The 17,342-nt window shown below is 36.0% G+C and overlaps 1 protein-coding gene across 7 annotated transcripts in view; it reads left to right on the top strand.

The window, feature by feature from the left end:
- The window catches only part of LOC136031369 (A disintegrin and metalloproteinase with thrombospondin motifs 9-like), a 466,037-nt gene that overhangs the window by 126,534 nt on the left and 322,161 nt on the right, over positions 1-17,342 (top strand). For all 7 annotated transcript variants that reach the window (XM_065710922.1, XM_065710894.1, XM_065710885.1 and 4 more), the window contains 2 exons: positions 111-280; positions 7,090-7,310. In XM_065710922.1, the coding sequence (XP_065566994.1) occupies positions 111-280; positions 7,090-7,310 (391 nt within the window). The remainder of the gene's footprint in view (positions 1-110; positions 281-7,089; positions 7,311-17,342) is intronic.

The raw sequence follows: 17,342 nt of genomic DNA, 5'->3' as shown, positions 1-17,342 counted from the left end.
GAGAGAGAGAGGGGGAGAGAGAGAGAGGGTGGCAGAAAGGCGAAAGATTTTGATAACTGTTGACAGAGGTGTTGTTCACTAACAGGGCTAAAAAATAACTTTATCTATAGATCAGACGATGAAAATCAACCGACAGCGTCGTTCAATTGATGATCCGACGGTAATTAGTGGCTCGGTTCTTACAAATCGATATGTTGAGCTGCTAGTTGTTGCCGATCATAAGATGGACTCGTATCATGGTCTTGACCTTTCGGATTATATTCTAACATTGATGTCCATTGTAAGTTTAATTATTAGACATTATTGTTGTGACATTATTATTTTGTGATCAATTATTTAATCAGTATGTTTTCTAGCAACTAGTGACCCTTGTCAATAGCAATTGAAGCCATATAAAATTGGATTTTTATTATAATTAATTAAAAAATTCAATAAAAGTTTTTTCAAAGAAAAATAAAGAGCTAAATTAAACAAACACGAACAGAAATAGAGCAAATATAATTCTAACTTAAAATAAAACAGCAATGAATAAATGAGACCCAGAACAAACATAAACTATAATAAATAGTCAATTCAAACCTAAAACAAATAGATATTACGACAAACAGAAGTAGAACAAACATTGTAGTAGACCTTAAGCCTTATAAGGCCATTGCGTCATTTGCGCCTTACCGAAAACAAGTTAATTTTAAGCAGTAGTTTCGTTTCTAAAATAACGAACTGTAGTAAGGAGCGACCGGCTCAAAAGTAAACAAAACTCTAAAAAACGGAGCTTCGATGCTAAAATATATATCAAAAGAATCGGATTTTTATGCTGATTTTAAATATATAAGTCTTATCAAATTTAGTCTTTGTCATCAAAAGTTACGAGCCCGAGAAAATTTGCCTTATTTTGGAAAATAGGGGGAAACACCCCCTAAAATCCATAGGATCATAACGAAAATCACACCATCGCATTCAGCGTATCAGAGAACCCTATAGAAATAATTTCAAGTCCAATCTACAAAAATGTGGAATTTCGTATTTTTTGCCAGAAGACAGATCACGGGTGCGTGTTTATTTGTTGTTGTTTTTTTTCCCAGGGGTCATCGTATCGACCAAGTGGTCCTAGAGTGTTGCAAGAGGGCTCATTCTAGTGGAAATGGAAAGTTCTAGTGCCCTTTTTAAGTGACCAAAAAATTGGAGGGCACCTAGGCCCCCTCCCACGCTCATTTTTTCCCCAAGTCAACGGATAAAAATTTTGAGATAGCCATTTTGTTCCGCATAGTCGAAAACCGTAATAACTATGTCTTTGGGGATGACTTACTCTCCCAGAGTCCCTGGGGGAGGGGCTGCAAGTTACAAACTTTGATCAATGTTTACATAGAGTAATGGTTATTGGGAAGTGTACCGACTTTTTCAGGGGGATTTTTTTGGTTTGGGTGTGGGGTTGAGGGGAGGGGGCTATGTGGGAGGATCTTTCCTTGGAGGAATATTTCATGGGGGAGGAGAAATTCAATGAAAAGGGCGCAGGATTTTCTAGCATTACTATTTAAAAAAAAACAATGAAAATATAAACATGAAAAAGTTTTTTCAATTGAAAATAAGGAGTAGCATTAAAACTTAGAACGAACTGAGATTATTACGCATATGAGGGGTTCTAAAAATACTTTAGCACAAAGAGCGAGGTATTTAGGAGGAGATAAATACTTCGCTCTTTATGCTAAATTATTTTTAGTAATTTCAACTATTTATTCTACGGCCTTTCTGATTCAGGGGTCATTCTTAAAGAATTGGGACAAAACTTAAGATTTAGTGTGAAGAGCGAGGTAATAACGAGGGGACAAACCCCCTCATATATATAATCAAAAATATAAGAATATTAAAGTTTGTTATGTAAGTTAATTCTTTAATTACGTATATTTTTTACTAATAAAAACTTTCGTTAAAAATTCAAAGTTCTAGTTGCCTTTTTAAGTAACCGAAAAATTGGAGGGCAACTAGGGCTCCTTCCCCACCCCTTATTTCTCAAAATTGTCTGATCAAAACTAAGAGAAAGCCATTTTGCCAGAAAAAAGAATTAAAATGCAAATTTCATTTTAATAATTTATGTGTGGAGAGCCAAAATCAAACATACATTAATTCAAAAACTTTCAGAAATTAAATAAAAAAAAGTAGTCTTTATAACTGGAAGTAAGGAGTGACATTAAAACTTAAAACGAACAGAAATTACTCCGTATATGAAATGGGTTGTCCCCTCCGCAATCCCTTGCTCTTTACGCTAAATTTTAATTCTTTGCCACAATTCTACTTTTTAAAACAATTAAAAGCTTTAGCGTAAAGAGGGAGGGATTGCGGAGGGGATAAACCATTTCATATACGGAGTAATTTCTGTTCGTTTTAAGTTTTAATGTCGCTCCTTACTTTCAGTTATAAAAACTAGTTTTTTATTTAATTCTAAGAAAATCCACACAAAAAAGACTAAATAAACGTAATAACCAGGTTTACTTAAACTACGCAATGAAAGTAAATTGGCTCATGAGTATGTGACGATTTGCATTCCTGATAGTCTAAGCAATTTTGAATTTATTAACATAATTGACAAAAATGTTAACGATATATTTTGTTTTTTTCTTTCAACAAAGAAAATTCTAAGCCAATCAGGTTAAACTATATATTACTCTTGCATAACACTTATTGGTCTCTCGTAGCAAATGACGGCCGGACGGTGTGTTCCTTCCATATATTAAACAAAAAAAAACGAGTTTTTTTTTAACTGAAAGTAAGGAGCGACATTAAAACTTAAAACGAACAGAAATTACTTCGTATATGAAAGGTGCTGCTTCCTCATCAACGTCCCGTTCTTTACGCTAAAGTTTGGCTCTTTCTCTCAACTCTACCTTTTTAAAAAGTAAGGGGGTGTTTCCCCCTATTTTCTAAAATAACGCAAATTTTCTCAGGCTCGTAACTTTTGATGGGTATGACTAAACTTGATGAAACTTATATATTTATAATCAGCATAAAAATGCGATTCTTTTGATTTAGCTATTGATATCAAATTCCATTTTTTAGAGTTTTGGTTACTATTGAGCCGGGTCGCTCCTTAGTTCGTTACCACGAACTGTTTGACTTGTGACTGGAAGTAAACTTTAAAGCAATGAGCTCTTAGGGATTGCAGGTAGAGGTGCGGCTTCAAGTTTTATTTTCACAAGTTTGCCTCACCAGAAGTGTGACTGCAAACGGTATTTTTGACACCTTAAGGAGTAACCCTCGAGGAAATTTTTGTCTAGTAGACGACAAAGCCTTTGCACTGCATTCTGATTAATATGTAGTCCTTCAACGATTTATTTGTGTTTGTGGTTTTTTTGGGCTGATATTGGCTATCTTCATATTGTAGCATAATATTTTTAAACAAGGAGTTGGAGGTAATAGGCTTGAAATTGCTTGTTCGAGATTTCTACTTTTACTGATAGAAAAGCATCACAAAGTGTGGGAAATCATGTTCTGATCAAGGATTGCACAAAGCCTACACTGAACTGGAGGTCCCAAAAACTTCTTGTTGCCGATTTAACCACTTTATTTAGAACTGATGAGATGTATCTGCTCCTGCTTTTTCTGATGCCCCATTGCCAAATGATACCATTGCTTTGAAAAGCCCCATTACTTTTTCTGATGCCAAAATAACCTAACAAGATTTGAATAATGTAGGCATTGTAACTTGGAACGTTGTAACGATAAATAACAACTAGCGTTGCAGAGTGTTTCAGAAGGGGCCAAAGTGATAGTGAGGCTTTCACTCTGCAAAGGTCTAGGCCTACCAGTTATAGTAGTATATGCTCCTGTAAGTCGGACTGATAGAGATTGTAGTGACTCAGGTCATTTTAACTTTCAGCTACAGCAACAAATACAAATGATCTTATGTATAATTATGGTATCTGAATTAAGAGCTTTCAATGCCCAGATTAGTAGAAATAGGAATTGATGGTATCCTAGAAGGATAAATTTTGTGAAGGGAAAGAACAATTATTCCCTATATTTATTTAAAGAATAGCAACGGTAATAGACTGTTGCAATTTTGTAGGTATACACATCTAGTTAGAGGCACGTTTGTAAATTTTTCACTTCGTTCCGCACTATCTAGTTGGGTTTTGACACTCCCGTCTAGAAATTCATACTTTTGAAAAGAATTATGAGCCCCCTTTTCTTGCCATCTTCTCTCCTGATCTTGAAAATAAAGTATTAGAGAATTAACACCCACTTTCTATCGAGCTCGATTAAGACGTAACCATTCCTGGTAAATGTCCTTATAACAAGAGTTGCATCCTGCCCCCCCCCCCCCCAAATTGGTTGGATAAAATCTGATGTCCCAAAACGCAGATTTAGAAAACTTTCCGTGCCTCCAAAAGGCAGAACAACGCTCTTTGGGCATAATTAGAGCTAGCATTATACTCACGAGTATAACGAGTAAATGTTCGAAACTATAGATACAGGTGTGAGGCTCTTAGCCAGAGTAGGGAACTTCAAACCGATTTCTCTACACAGAACCTCGAGGGCGATGTGATTTTTCTATAATTCGCCTGTTTTTGATAGGTTTTCGAATCAGTCCTCTCGTCAGAATTTATTCGTTTTAGCTGCTGGGTAATAATGTATTTTTGATTCATACTAGTATTGGAGCCTACGACAAGCTTGTATTGAAGAGTAAAGAAAATGTAAGATTGTGAAAACTTAATATTTATATTATATGTACTTACCTTTTCCAATGCTTCCTGGCGATCAACCTGAAGTGAGACAAAATGGACTAAGAAACGACTTAAAAGATATTGTAGTTTCACAGAGGGAGCAACAGTGCAACATTGAATAGACAGGAGTGGTAGTAGCTTCTCAAAAGCAGCTATGACTTTCAAATTTAGGGCATACGTAGTTGAGGCCATATCCAGGAAGGTTCGAGGTTTAACCCCGCCCCTGAAGTTATTTTCTGACCCGTAAAAACGTAAGAGAAAGTGAATATAAACACATTTTGGTGTGTTTTAAAGTTGTTTAAGTAGACCCTTCCCCTCCACCCAAAAAAAATCCTGGATGCGTCCCAGTACGTGGTTATATTATTTTGGCATGATTAATTATGCCACTGGCCTAAACGGAAAGATTATCATCTTCAGAAATTAAAGACCTTGTGCAGATGAAAACTTTTTACTACTATAGTGTTAAGCTTAATAGCACAAAATTATATCACTATTTTCTTCTGATTTATTTTCACTACAAGTTATCAGGCTTACCAATGCCCCAAATCACTTGAATTATCTACTTCTAGTGTGTATACCTCACGTTGCGGAAGCTCTACTATAACATAATTTAGGACCAATCATAAGTTTGCATATAAATACCCGAATTTGCAATTTAAAAACGTTTATGTGTCACAAAAAATAGTAGCCCTTGCATAACTTTATGTTAATTTCTTCTGTAGGAGAAGGTTACCAACTGCAATTTGGTTTAATTTCCCAGCATGATTTTTAATATAAGCAGATAAATATCACTTTGGCGAGCCATTCTATAATTTATAGCTTTAATAAAATGTGTATATATAAAAAAGTAGTAATGTGTAGTTACAAAATAATTATCGGGACATTAACTTGTTAAAAGAGTTGACTACGTACACAAGAGAGGAAGGTAATGTTGTTGTTATTTACGGTATCTTTCGACTCCATCCTGCCGAAACTTTGCTTCATTAATCCTATCAAAGCAAGTTTTGGTGATTGCTTACGGTGCATACATGAAATTTTTTGTAGAGGGAGGGGAATATATACATTTCGAAACGCCAAAACTGGTGAATAATATTGACAATGTAGGAGAAAGCAAAATAATCTGTACATTTTAGAAGGGATGGCACAAATGCACTGTGTTCATGTGGCTTATTGGTAATGTTTCTGAGCATCAAGAATCTGTTAATTAGGGTTCAACTGTTTTGGTTCAAACCTAAAACCCAATTTTAGAAGTGGGAACAAACCATAAAAATATTGTCTTTTAATTTTTTACCTTGTATGCCATTTCAAAATAATATGTTAATAAGTTAGATTATAATTTCTGGGTATCATTTCTGTTTTTAATAGGAACTTTATCAGGTAAATCCAGTGAAATTGTCCCTGCTGATAGCCTTTGAAGTTAGAATTTGGCATTGTTCTATTGAGGATGTACGGCGAAGTTCATTAGTCAAGAGCAATTTATAATTTAGATTGTGGAATCACCAGTTTGATTTAGGAATACTACAAACCTCTGCAAGTCATCGATATTTGACTTTACCCAAATCTATCTTCAGCAATCTGCCCAGTTTGACTGAACGCTGTTCGATAACTGATACCCTATCTCGTCCATTACAAGCTTTTAATGACAGAATATAAAAAATCAGCTCCAAAGAAGTAGTACTGAATAATTTGACAGCTTTGGAAGTTTTGTATTGAGCTAACTACTTGATTGAAATCTTTGCGGACACAGGATGCTATGTTTTAAACTAGCCTCTCTTTGGCTTTTTGAACTGTTGACACAATTAAGATTTCCTATCATTTTTTTACCAAAATTAATTCAGAATCAATTCCCTTTGGAGCTGGAAAAAATTACTAATTAGTCTTTTGTCTTTGATACAGTCAGCCGACGCTGAGATTTGCAAAATGAGATTTACGTTTTCGAGTGTCCTTTAAAGCTTTTTGTTGACCAACTGTAAATGGACAGACTAAGTTGAGGACTGACAGTACGAGCAACGCGGACTCTTTCACTGGTGATACCAGCAAATTTAGCTGAAAAACCAATTAACTATTTGGCTTGTTACGAGATAATTTGACTGAATACTTTAAATCATATGAGCATTTAGGTACGTTTGATTTTGTTTTAAGGAGGAGTTTCATGTTAAAAAAGTCTGTAAAAATAGGCAAAATAAATAGAAAATTTGGAAAAGCTTATGATTTTGACTGTGGAAACTATTGGTGCAAAGCCACTCCTCTTCTCTTCACTGCATACGTGACTGGATAGAAGTCAGTACTTTGCCATTGAAATGTCATCCCTCGTCAGTTATCAGCTTTTCAGTTGCCAAATTTACTCAGGTGTTTTATTGATAAATTCCAGGTTCAAATGATATACAAAGATCCAAGCATAGGATATCCAATAACAATTGCTGTCACAGGCATAAAAGTAGTGAAAGATCAAAAATTTGGTAAAGACATGGGTGATGGACGAGGAAAGAGTGCCTCAGAGATGCTAAGGGACTTCTGCTATTGGCAAAGACATGAAAACCCCCCTGATCCTTCAGCTCCTCAACACTTTGATACAGCCCTTTTACTTACAAGGTAAGTTTGTGTTTCGAAAATTTATGGATACATCTTTTTTAGTGTTTGTAGGACATCAGCAATAGTAAGCGATAGATTGGACATATAAAATAAATACGTAAATTCTATCGACTAGTTATGAAACTTTGATTTGTTGGGAAAGGAGGGGGTCTAATTATAGTTAACTATCTATGATCCAGTTTAGCAGGTTTTTATTACTGTACGGACTAACATAGTTATTACATTCGGTATGAACATCATATTAGTGATTCGCTTTGTTCTTAGAGGTCCAAACTCGTAATGCAGTATTAGTTTTGGTTTTTACACTTATTAAGTAAAAAAAAAACAAGCTCGTTTTAATTGAAAGTAAGGATTAACTTTAAAACTCAAAACAAACAGAAATTATTTCATATATGAAAGGGCTGCTTAATTCTTCAATAGCTTGCTCTTTACGCTAAAGCTTTTAGCACTTTTGAATAAGCTTCTAATTCTAATTAAACGGCCCTTGTATTTCAGGAGTCGTTTTAATAAATTGGGACAAACTTTTGCGTATAGAGTAAGGTATTGAGGAGGGAGGCAAGTCCTTCATATACGTAATAATTTCTGTTCGTTTTGAATTTTAATGTTGCTCCTTACTTCCAGTTTAAAAAAACTTTTTGTGTTTAGTTTCTGATCGTTTTTCAAATAAAGCCGTTAAATCTGACTCACCCTCCATGAATAATCCTCCCTCCGCTCAAGAGAAACTCCTCCGTAGAAAATGGCTCACTTTGGCAAAGAGAAAGTAGTAAAAATAAAAAACAAGAGCTAAGAGCTAATATGGCACTTGTGACGAGGCAAGAAAAGCTAAGAGGTAAGAGCTCATATTGTATGAGCTCTAACAAAATTCTAAGAATCGATAGATTGATTTAAAAGGAAAATCAGAGGCTTAATACCGTCAGGATTTAAAATAAGAGCTCTGAGTCACGATGTCCTTCTAAATATCAAAATTCATTAAGATCCGATCACCCACTCGTAAGTTATAAATACCTTTTTTTCTAAATTTTCCTCTCCCTTTAGACCCCAGATGGTCGAGTCTGGGAAAACGACCTTATCAAGTCAATTTGTGCAGCTCCCTGACACGCCTACAAATTTTCATCGTCCTAGCACGTCCAGAAGCACCAAACTCGCCAAATCACTGAACCCCTCCTCCCAACTCCCACAAAGAGAGCGAATCCAGTACGGTTACGTCAATCACGTATCAAGGACGTTTCCTTATTCTATCCACCAAGCTTCATCCCGATTCCTCCACTCCAAGCGTTTTCCAAGATTTCCCCCTCCAACTCCTCCAATGTCAACAGATCTGGTCAGGATTTGAAATAAGAGCTCTGAGACATGGATTCCTTCTAAATAAAAAATTTCATTAAGATCCGGTCACCCTTTCTTAAGTTAAAAATACCTCAATTTTTCTAATTCTTCCAAATTAACACCCCCCCGCTCCTCCAAAGAGAACGGATCCGTTCCAATTATGTCAATCACGTATCTAGAACTTGTGCTTATTCTTCCCATCAAGTTTCATCCCGATCTCTTCACTCTCAGCGTTTTCCAAGATTTCTGTTTCCCTCCTCTAACCCCCTATGTCCCTTGATCCAATTCGAGGCAAAAATGGAGCATCTGAGACATAAGATCCTTTTATATATATATATATATATATATATATATATATATATATATATATATATATATATATATATATATATATATATATATATATATATATATATATATATATCAAGTTTCATTAAGATCCGATCACCTATTCGTAAGATAAAAATACCCCAATTTTCACGTTTTCCAAGAATTGCAGTTCCCCCCTCCAACTCCCCCCAATGTCACTGGATCAGATTGGAATCTAAAATTTGAGCTTTAACGCACAAGATTCTTCTAAATATCAAATTTCATTAAGATCTTGTCTCCCGTTCGTAAGTTACAAATGCCTCATTTTTCTGAATTACCCTCCCCCGCCCCCCCCCCCCCCCCCGACTCTACCAAAGAGGGCAGATCCAGTCCGGTTAAGTCAGTCACGTATCTTAGACAGGTTTTTATTCTTCCCATCCAGTTTCATCCTGGTCTCTCCGCTTTAAGTATTTTGTAAGATTTCTGGTCCCCCCAACTGCCCCCCTCCAATGACGCTGGATCCGGTTGGGATTTAAAGTAAGAGATCTGAGTTACGAGGTCCTTCTAAATATGAAGTTTCATGAAGATCCGATGATTCCTTCGTAAGTTAAAAATATGTAATTTTTTCTAATTTTTCAAAATTAAAAATCCCCCCCCCCAAAAGAGCGGATCCGTTCTAATTATGTCAATCACGTATCTAAGACTTTTGCTTATTTTTCCCACCAAGTATCATCCCGATCACTCAAATCTAAGCGTTTTCCATGATTTTAGGTCCCCCAAACTCCCCCCAATGTCACCAGATCCGGTCAGGATTTAAAATAAGAGCTTTGAGACACGATATCCTTCTAAATATCAAATTTCATTGAGATCCAATCACCCGTTCGTAAGTTAAAAATACCTAATTTTTTCAATTTTTTCAGAATTAACCCCCCCCCAACTACTCCAAAGAGAGCGAATATGTTCCGGTTATGTCAATCATGTATCTAGGACTTGTGCTTATTTTTCCCACCAAGTTTCATCCCGATCCCTCCACTCTAAGTGTTTTCCAAGATTTTATGTTTCCCCCTCCCAGCCCCCCCCCCAATGTCACCAGATCCGGTCGGGATTTAAAATAACAGCTCTGAGGCACGATATCTTTTCAAACATCAAATTTCACTTAGATCTGATCAACAGTTCGTAAGTTAAAAATACTTAATTTTTTCTATTTTTCCGAATTAACGGGCCCCCACTCCCCCCCCCCCAGATGGCCAAGTCGGGAATATGACTATTTGTATTTTAATCTGGACCGGTCTCTGATATACCTGCCAAATTTCATCGTCTTAGCTTACCTTGAAGTGCCTAAAGTAGCAAAACCGGGACCGACAGACCGACAGAATTTGCGATTGCTATATGTCACTTGGTTAATGCCAAGTGCCATAAAAACAAATAAACAAATATCCCCCATGTAGAATTTTCCCTTGAAAGTACACCCCAGAAAATTTCACTCCCATTGAAAATTCTCCCTGTAAAAGCCCAACCCAAGCACTAAATTCCCCTCCCCCTCCCCTCCCCTAAATCTGTCTCTTTACTTCCCAATAACAAACACTATACATATACAACGGGCAAATTTCATAAGTCACAGGACTCTCCCTACGGACTGTGGGGTGTCACGTTCTATGTGAGGGTTCCCTGTGGACTATGGTGTGTCTAGGACTATTATTTCGATACGTTCAACCCCCTGAGAAAGAAAAACATAATTGAAAACGGCATCCAAGATCATTCTTTTGACAAAAAAAGAGCAATATTCCTCATTTTTGTATATAGGTGCTTCAAACTTCTACATTAGCGTTTTCTGATTCACTGAATCTGATGTTTTGATTTTCATTAAGATCCCTTGACTTTTAGCGGGTGTTTCCTCCTTTTTTGAAAATCAGGCAAATTTCACAGGCTCGTATCTTTTGATGAGTAATCCTAAACTTAAAGAATCTTAAAAAAAAAGTAGAATAATATATTTTTTGACCTTTGGTTCGAATTATTTAAGAATTACACCTAAAACCCCAAGGGTCGTTTAATTAGAATAATGAGGTTTCTTAAAAGCTCTAAAAAGCTTCAGCTTAAAGAGCGAGGTATTGAGGAAGAGGCAACACCGCTCAAATGCATAATAATCTTTTCGTTTTAAGTTTTAATGTTGCTCCTTACTTTCAATTGAAAAACTTGTTTTCTTAGGTTTCTGATTGGTTTTTAAGCAATGTCGGGAAATCCAGATCCCCCTCCATGGAAAGTTTACTTCCACCACACAAAATTTCTCCATGGACTGGACTCCATGGACTGGCGCAAAGAGCTATGCCTTGAGGAGGAGGCAACCCCTTTCACTTACGTAATAAATCCTGTTCGTTTTAATTTTTGAGGCTGCTCCTTAATTTCAGTTGAAAAACTCGATGTTTTTTTTTTATTTGATTACTTATAGAGATTATTTGTTAATGGGAAATATACGAAACATGTTTTTTAAAGAAAAGTAAAGAGCCTCATTAAACGAAATATGATCAGAAATAAAGTCAAATAATCTTCAAAGTAAAAACTAAGGAGTCTAATAGAAAACAAAAACAAAGAGATATAAAAATATTTTTTTTCTGCGAAAAAGACTATGTCAATAAAAAATGAACAGAAATTAATTTAAAAAACAATTCTGCAAAATAAGTTTGTCAAAGAATAGTAAAGAGTCACGTTAAGCCAAAATTAAGTAGAAATAAATTCAAATAATTTTCCAAGCGTAAAACTGCCACAAATTACCATAAATAAAGTAATTAGACCGAAAACGAAGAGAAATTACAATAAATAACCGATTCAAACTCAAAACAAGCAACAATTAACATGAGTAGGGCTGAAATAAGTAGATTTCAACCCCCACACCTCCTCAAGACAAGAACATAATTTGTACTTTACTGAAGATAAAATACATTTTAAATGTATTTTAAAATACATTTTTAAACAGTACCCCACACCTCCTCAAGACGAGAACATAATTTGTACTTTACTCAAGATAAAATACATTTTAAATGTTCCATAAGGATTTGGAACAACAAGTCAATCTTTAAAGTAATGGGCAAGGTACTGAAGAGGTGTCCATCCCCCCACATGTATTGAATGATTTCTGTTCGCTCTATGTTTTATAGTTGCTCCTTTTTAGAGCTGAAAAAAATTAATTCTCTTCTTTGATTTCTAATGGTTTGTCAAATATTGCCGGGAGACCTGACCCCTAAATGAATTTCTATTGATTTTTTATTGGCATAATCTTTTTCATAGAAAAAAATATTTTATATATTTTTGTTTCAGATTTTTATTAGACTCCATAGTTTTTACTTTGAAGATTATTTGAGGTTATTTCTGCTGTAGTCCAAATTATATATTTACCATCTATTTTGTCACTTGTCTTTATTTTTCATCATGCTAAGCTGAAAGAAACTAACAAAGAAAGTGGTTTGTTCTCGAGTGCTACACAGCGTAAACTTGAGTGAGTGGCGCATAATACGCAAGTACCAGAATTCCATCCCCCTATGGAAAGCGAAAAAGAACTCGGTCATGAACGGTCACCGCTGGCTACACTACTAATACCTGTTCAGAATATATAAAAATAAACATAAAACCCGTAAATTTCAAGATTCAGGCTCGGACAAATTTAAAATCTAGAGAGAAGGTAGGGCGAACCCCAAAATCCCACCTTCTGTGCGTCGCTATTCCTAATTCTTAATCATGGTATAAGAGATAGGAGAAAACTGAAGATGGGTTATACACTGCAATAATTTCATTTTGCATAACACAAAAATGAGCATTCGTAATCTATACTTGTTTTGGAATTTAAAAAAAAAATGAAAAAAAAATGACTGACTCATCCAATTAGTTAGAGGCAGACATTAGAACAAAAAATGAAAAGAAAGAAGACCCCGAAAATAAACAAAAAACGACTGGTTTCCTTGCAGACAGATCAATAAAACTGCCATGAAAAGGCACTTCATTATGTGACCTATTTGTGTATGCTTTTACTCATTAAACGACGTTTTTTTTTTCTGTTTGAGCTTCCTCCTACACATGACTAGCCATGTATAGAAGGCTTAATTAGTGTTTTGGGTCACCTTTTGTTTATTTTGCTTCCATCATATGATGCTGCCTCGTTGTATGTACTAACATAGCATTGTAAATTAGCAAGCGAATTTTTTTTTTTAGTTTCAGCGTTTGTACCAAAGCATCAGCCGCCTTGTTAAATTTATAATGAAGTGTAATTAAAACTTGGCTTTTTTTTTCACTATGATATGGATTGCTCAAAAGGTGAATCACTGGACACTACTGTATATGCCTAAAGATAATGTCGCACATGGGTTGCCTGGAGGCAGCAGGGTATAAGCATAGTCTCATGTAAACCTTTTGACGCTTGTGGGTACTCTTTACTTGGAATAACTTCGCAGGCTATAAGAAAAAAATTATATATTTTAAAGCTCTTCTGGGCTAGATAGACGCAGCGTTTAAGCTGCGTACACTGCATAAGCCGACTTTTGGTTTTCTTGGTTTTAAGTTCTAAAACATGTTCACTAAAAAAAGACAGGTTTTTTGGCAAAGCCACGAAGAAGGCTAACTCTCAAAATGCCCACGATCACAATGCCAACAACTCAAAATGCCCACGACTGTAAATGCCCACGGCTCAAAATGCCCACGACTCAAAATGCCCACGATTTGATAAATTTTAGGTTTCAGTCCTTAATTGGGAATGAGACGAGGGGTTGCTCACCCCCCAAACACGTGTACACCGGATGCCGGTGCCGGGAGGCGCTGGGAGGGTGCCATTTTATCCTAGACAGGGTAAAAACTGACTAAAGTGGAAGGTGCCGGGTGGGTAACGGGAGGGTGCTGGGAATGAGTGTACACCAGGGGCCGGAGAGTGAACAACCCCTCGGGATGAGAGAGCGACGGGAGAAGTAGAAGACGAGTACCAGAATGACGATAATCGATCTGAACATTTATAATATCAATTATAATACAACACTGGTTAAAGATTTACGAGAAACGTGTGTGGCCTATTGCGTCGCGGCTAGATGCCGCAAAAGCGCTGCGCTTTCTTGAGGAAGTCTTTGACGGATGCGGAACCCCCTTGGAACTTTTTTTTAAAAGCTTGAATCCGTGGACATTTTAATCGTGGGTATTTTTTATTTTGGGTATTTTGAGTCGTGGGCATTCTGAGCGCGGGCATTGTGAGCGTGGGCAAAAAGATCGTGGTGATTTTGGGAACCACCCACGAAGAGAATTATTAAGTGGACTTGTAAGTAACCCCACAAATCTTACCAAAATATTCCAAAATTTTGGGAAAATTTCTCAAACTTACATAATTGAACTTAAAAATATCTGGTCTATGTACTTTGAACTGCCAATTTTCTCTTGGAAATACCCTTTGGTCCAAAACAGGGAGCGGGATGCCACTAGGCTGGATCCCTAGCTGCAGCTGAAAGCTGCTCAGCAAGATTCTTGAAGGCCTAGATCCGTCTCGTTTGCTCTCGCAGTCAATGAATGGGTGCTAGCTTAGCTTTTATTTTTGCTGTTGTGCGTATGTTGTATTTTTTATACATTTTCTCTATTGTAACACATAGAGATTTCTGTAACACATAGAAATACATAGACGATATTGTCAACTCTATTGTAACAAAAGGTGATGAAATTTTCATCATCAGAAAATGCTCAGATCACCTATAATCACGGGATAACAACATCTTGCAAAGTTGAGACAATCTATCTAAATACACCTCTTGGCCTGCAACAAATCGTGGTATGGCGCATTTACTTGTAAAATTCTTCTGCTCTTTTATGTGTGACCGGGTCTTGTGAAAGAAGAAAATGCCCCTAACGCAGATTCTTCTTGATTTTCGAACGTTTCCAATTTTTTAGTTTGACATCGCCTCTGCTATACAGCTGCAGAAGTAGCTTTAAAACAAACTTTGTTCGTACCCACTATGCTCATTAGTGATACTACCTAAATCATATTTCAATACATTTTATTGTCGGGGAAATTTTTTTAGACACCCTATATTTTAGACTGTACTCATAGTAATGCTTAAATAACGCCCTAGGATTTCAAAATTTGAACGCAGTAGGTTGGTTGCTAAGTTTTTTTCAAACATTTCGTAGTAACGAACTGTAGTAAGGAGCGACCTGGCTAAATAGTAACCGAAACTCTAAAAAACGGAATTTTGACAGCGATAGTTACATCAAAAGAATTGCATTTTAATGCTGATTCTAAATATTTAAGTTTCATTAAGTTTAGTCTTGCCCATCAAAAGTTACAAGCCTGAGAAAATTGGCCTTATTTTAGGAAATAGGAAGAAACATCCCTTAAAAGCCATAGAATCTTAACGAAAATCACACCATCAGATTCAGCGTATCAGAGAACCTATTTGTCGAAGTTTCAAGCTTCTACCTACAGAAATGTGGAATTTTGTATTTTTTGCCACAAAACAGATCACGGATGAGTGTTTGTTTGTTTTTTTTTCTTTTTGCTTTCCCCAGGGGGTGATTGTATCGACCCAGTGGTCCTAGAATGTCGCGAGAGGGTTCATTCTAACGGAAACTAAAAGTTCTAGTGCCCTTTTTAAGTGACCAAAAAATTGGAGGGCACCTAGTCCCCCTCCCACGCTCATTTTTCCCAAAGTGACCAGATCAAAATTCTGAGATAGCTATTTTATTCAACATAGTCAAAAAACCTATAAACTATGTCAATGGGGACGGCTTACTCCCCCACAGTCCCCGTGCGAGGGGCAGCAAGTTACAAACTTTGACCAGTGTTTACACGCAGTAATGGTTATTGAGAAGTGTACAGACACTTTCAGGGGGATTTTTTTTTTGGTTGGGGGAGGGTCTGAGGGATGGGAGTTTTGTGGGGGAAACTTTCCATGGAGCAATTTATCATTGGGGAAGGGACTTTCCATGAAGGGGGTGCAGAATTTCTTAGTATTTTTTTAAAGAGCAATGAAAAAATGAATGTGAAAAAGTTTCTTCAACTGAAAGTAAGGAGCAGCATTAAAACTCAAAACGAACAGAAATTATTACGCATATGAGGGGTTCACCTCCTCCTAATACCTCGCTCTTTACGCTAAAGTATTTTTACTAATTTCAACTATTTTTTCTACGGCCTTTGTGATTCAGGGTTTAGTGTGTAAACCTGTGTAAAATTTAAGCTTTAGTGTAAAGAGCGAGGCATTGACGAGGGGGTGAACCCCCTCATATACATAATGAAAACATACAAATTTAGAAGTTCGCTACGTAAGTTAAATCTTAAGTTACGTATATTTTTACTAATAAAAACGTTAGTAAAATTAAAAGTTCTAGTTGCCTTTTTAAGTAACCAACAAACTGTATGGTAATCAGGCATAATCCCTCGCTCCTTTTTTTCTCAAAATCGTCCGATCAAAACTGTGAGAAAGTCATTTGGCAAAAAAAAAATTATTATGCAAATTTCGTTTTAATTATTCGTGTGTGAAGAGCCAAAATCAAAACATGCGTTAGTTCAAAAACGTTCAAAAATTAAATTAAAAAAAAAACAAGTTTTTTTTAACTGAAAGTAAGGAGCGACATTGAAACTTAAAACGAACAGAAATTACTCCGTATATGAATGGAGCTGTTCCTTTCTCAACGCCCCGCTCTTTACACTAAAGTTTTTTACTGTTTTAAAAAGTAGAGTTGAGAGAAAGAGTCAAACTTTAGCGTAAAGAGTGGGGCGTTGAGGAGGGAACAGCCCCTTTCATATACGGAGTAATTTCTGTAATTTCTTAAATTAAAAAAAAAAATAATTACATTAAAGTTTATAGTATATCATCTTAAATATTTTTACTAAAGAGAGGACTACATGAATTAATTCTACCGTGGTTTAATCTTTGCTCTACTGGGTCTTGGTTTCCATTTGAGCTCAAAACTGTTTTTTTTTAAATAAGCTTATTAATGTATACCTCATAACAAAAAAGGAAAAAAACAGCAAAAAACAAGCCTTTTGGCCTCGTAAAGAAAAAAAGGGGTTTTCAAAAATATCAAGAAATTCCCTTGACAATGAACGAGTCCTCAGTGAAACAGAAGTTAGACAAAATTACTTCGGTCAGTGAACAGTTGATTTCTGGAATTGCTTGAGTTGCAACATAGTTTAGTTCATGATAAGAGAACCATTTTTTTTCAAGAATTATACACATTTAACAATCTAAATGACCGGTTAAAGCTGTCTGAGAAGCACTTCTTCAATGACAGATATTGTGTAACTTTTAAGAGAACTTAACGCTGTTTCTGGATGATTGTTATCTCTAAGGTTTCCTATGGTGTGGAAGCACTAGGATGCCGAATTGTTGAACTCTAATGAAGCTTCCTTCCTTTTGAATTTATGTGTTCATTTAGGTTCTG

The sequence above is a fragment of the Artemia franciscana genome, chromosome 1 (genome assembly GCF_032884065.1).
Source record: "Artemia franciscana chromosome 1, ASM3288406v1, whole genome shotgun sequence".
NCBI classification, from domain to species: domain Eukaryota; kingdom Metazoa; phylum Arthropoda; class Branchiopoda; order Anostraca; family Artemiidae; genus Artemia; species Artemia franciscana.
The sequence above is the reverse complement of the archived record's forward strand: the minus strand, read 5'-3'. Positions and strand labels throughout refer to the sequence as shown.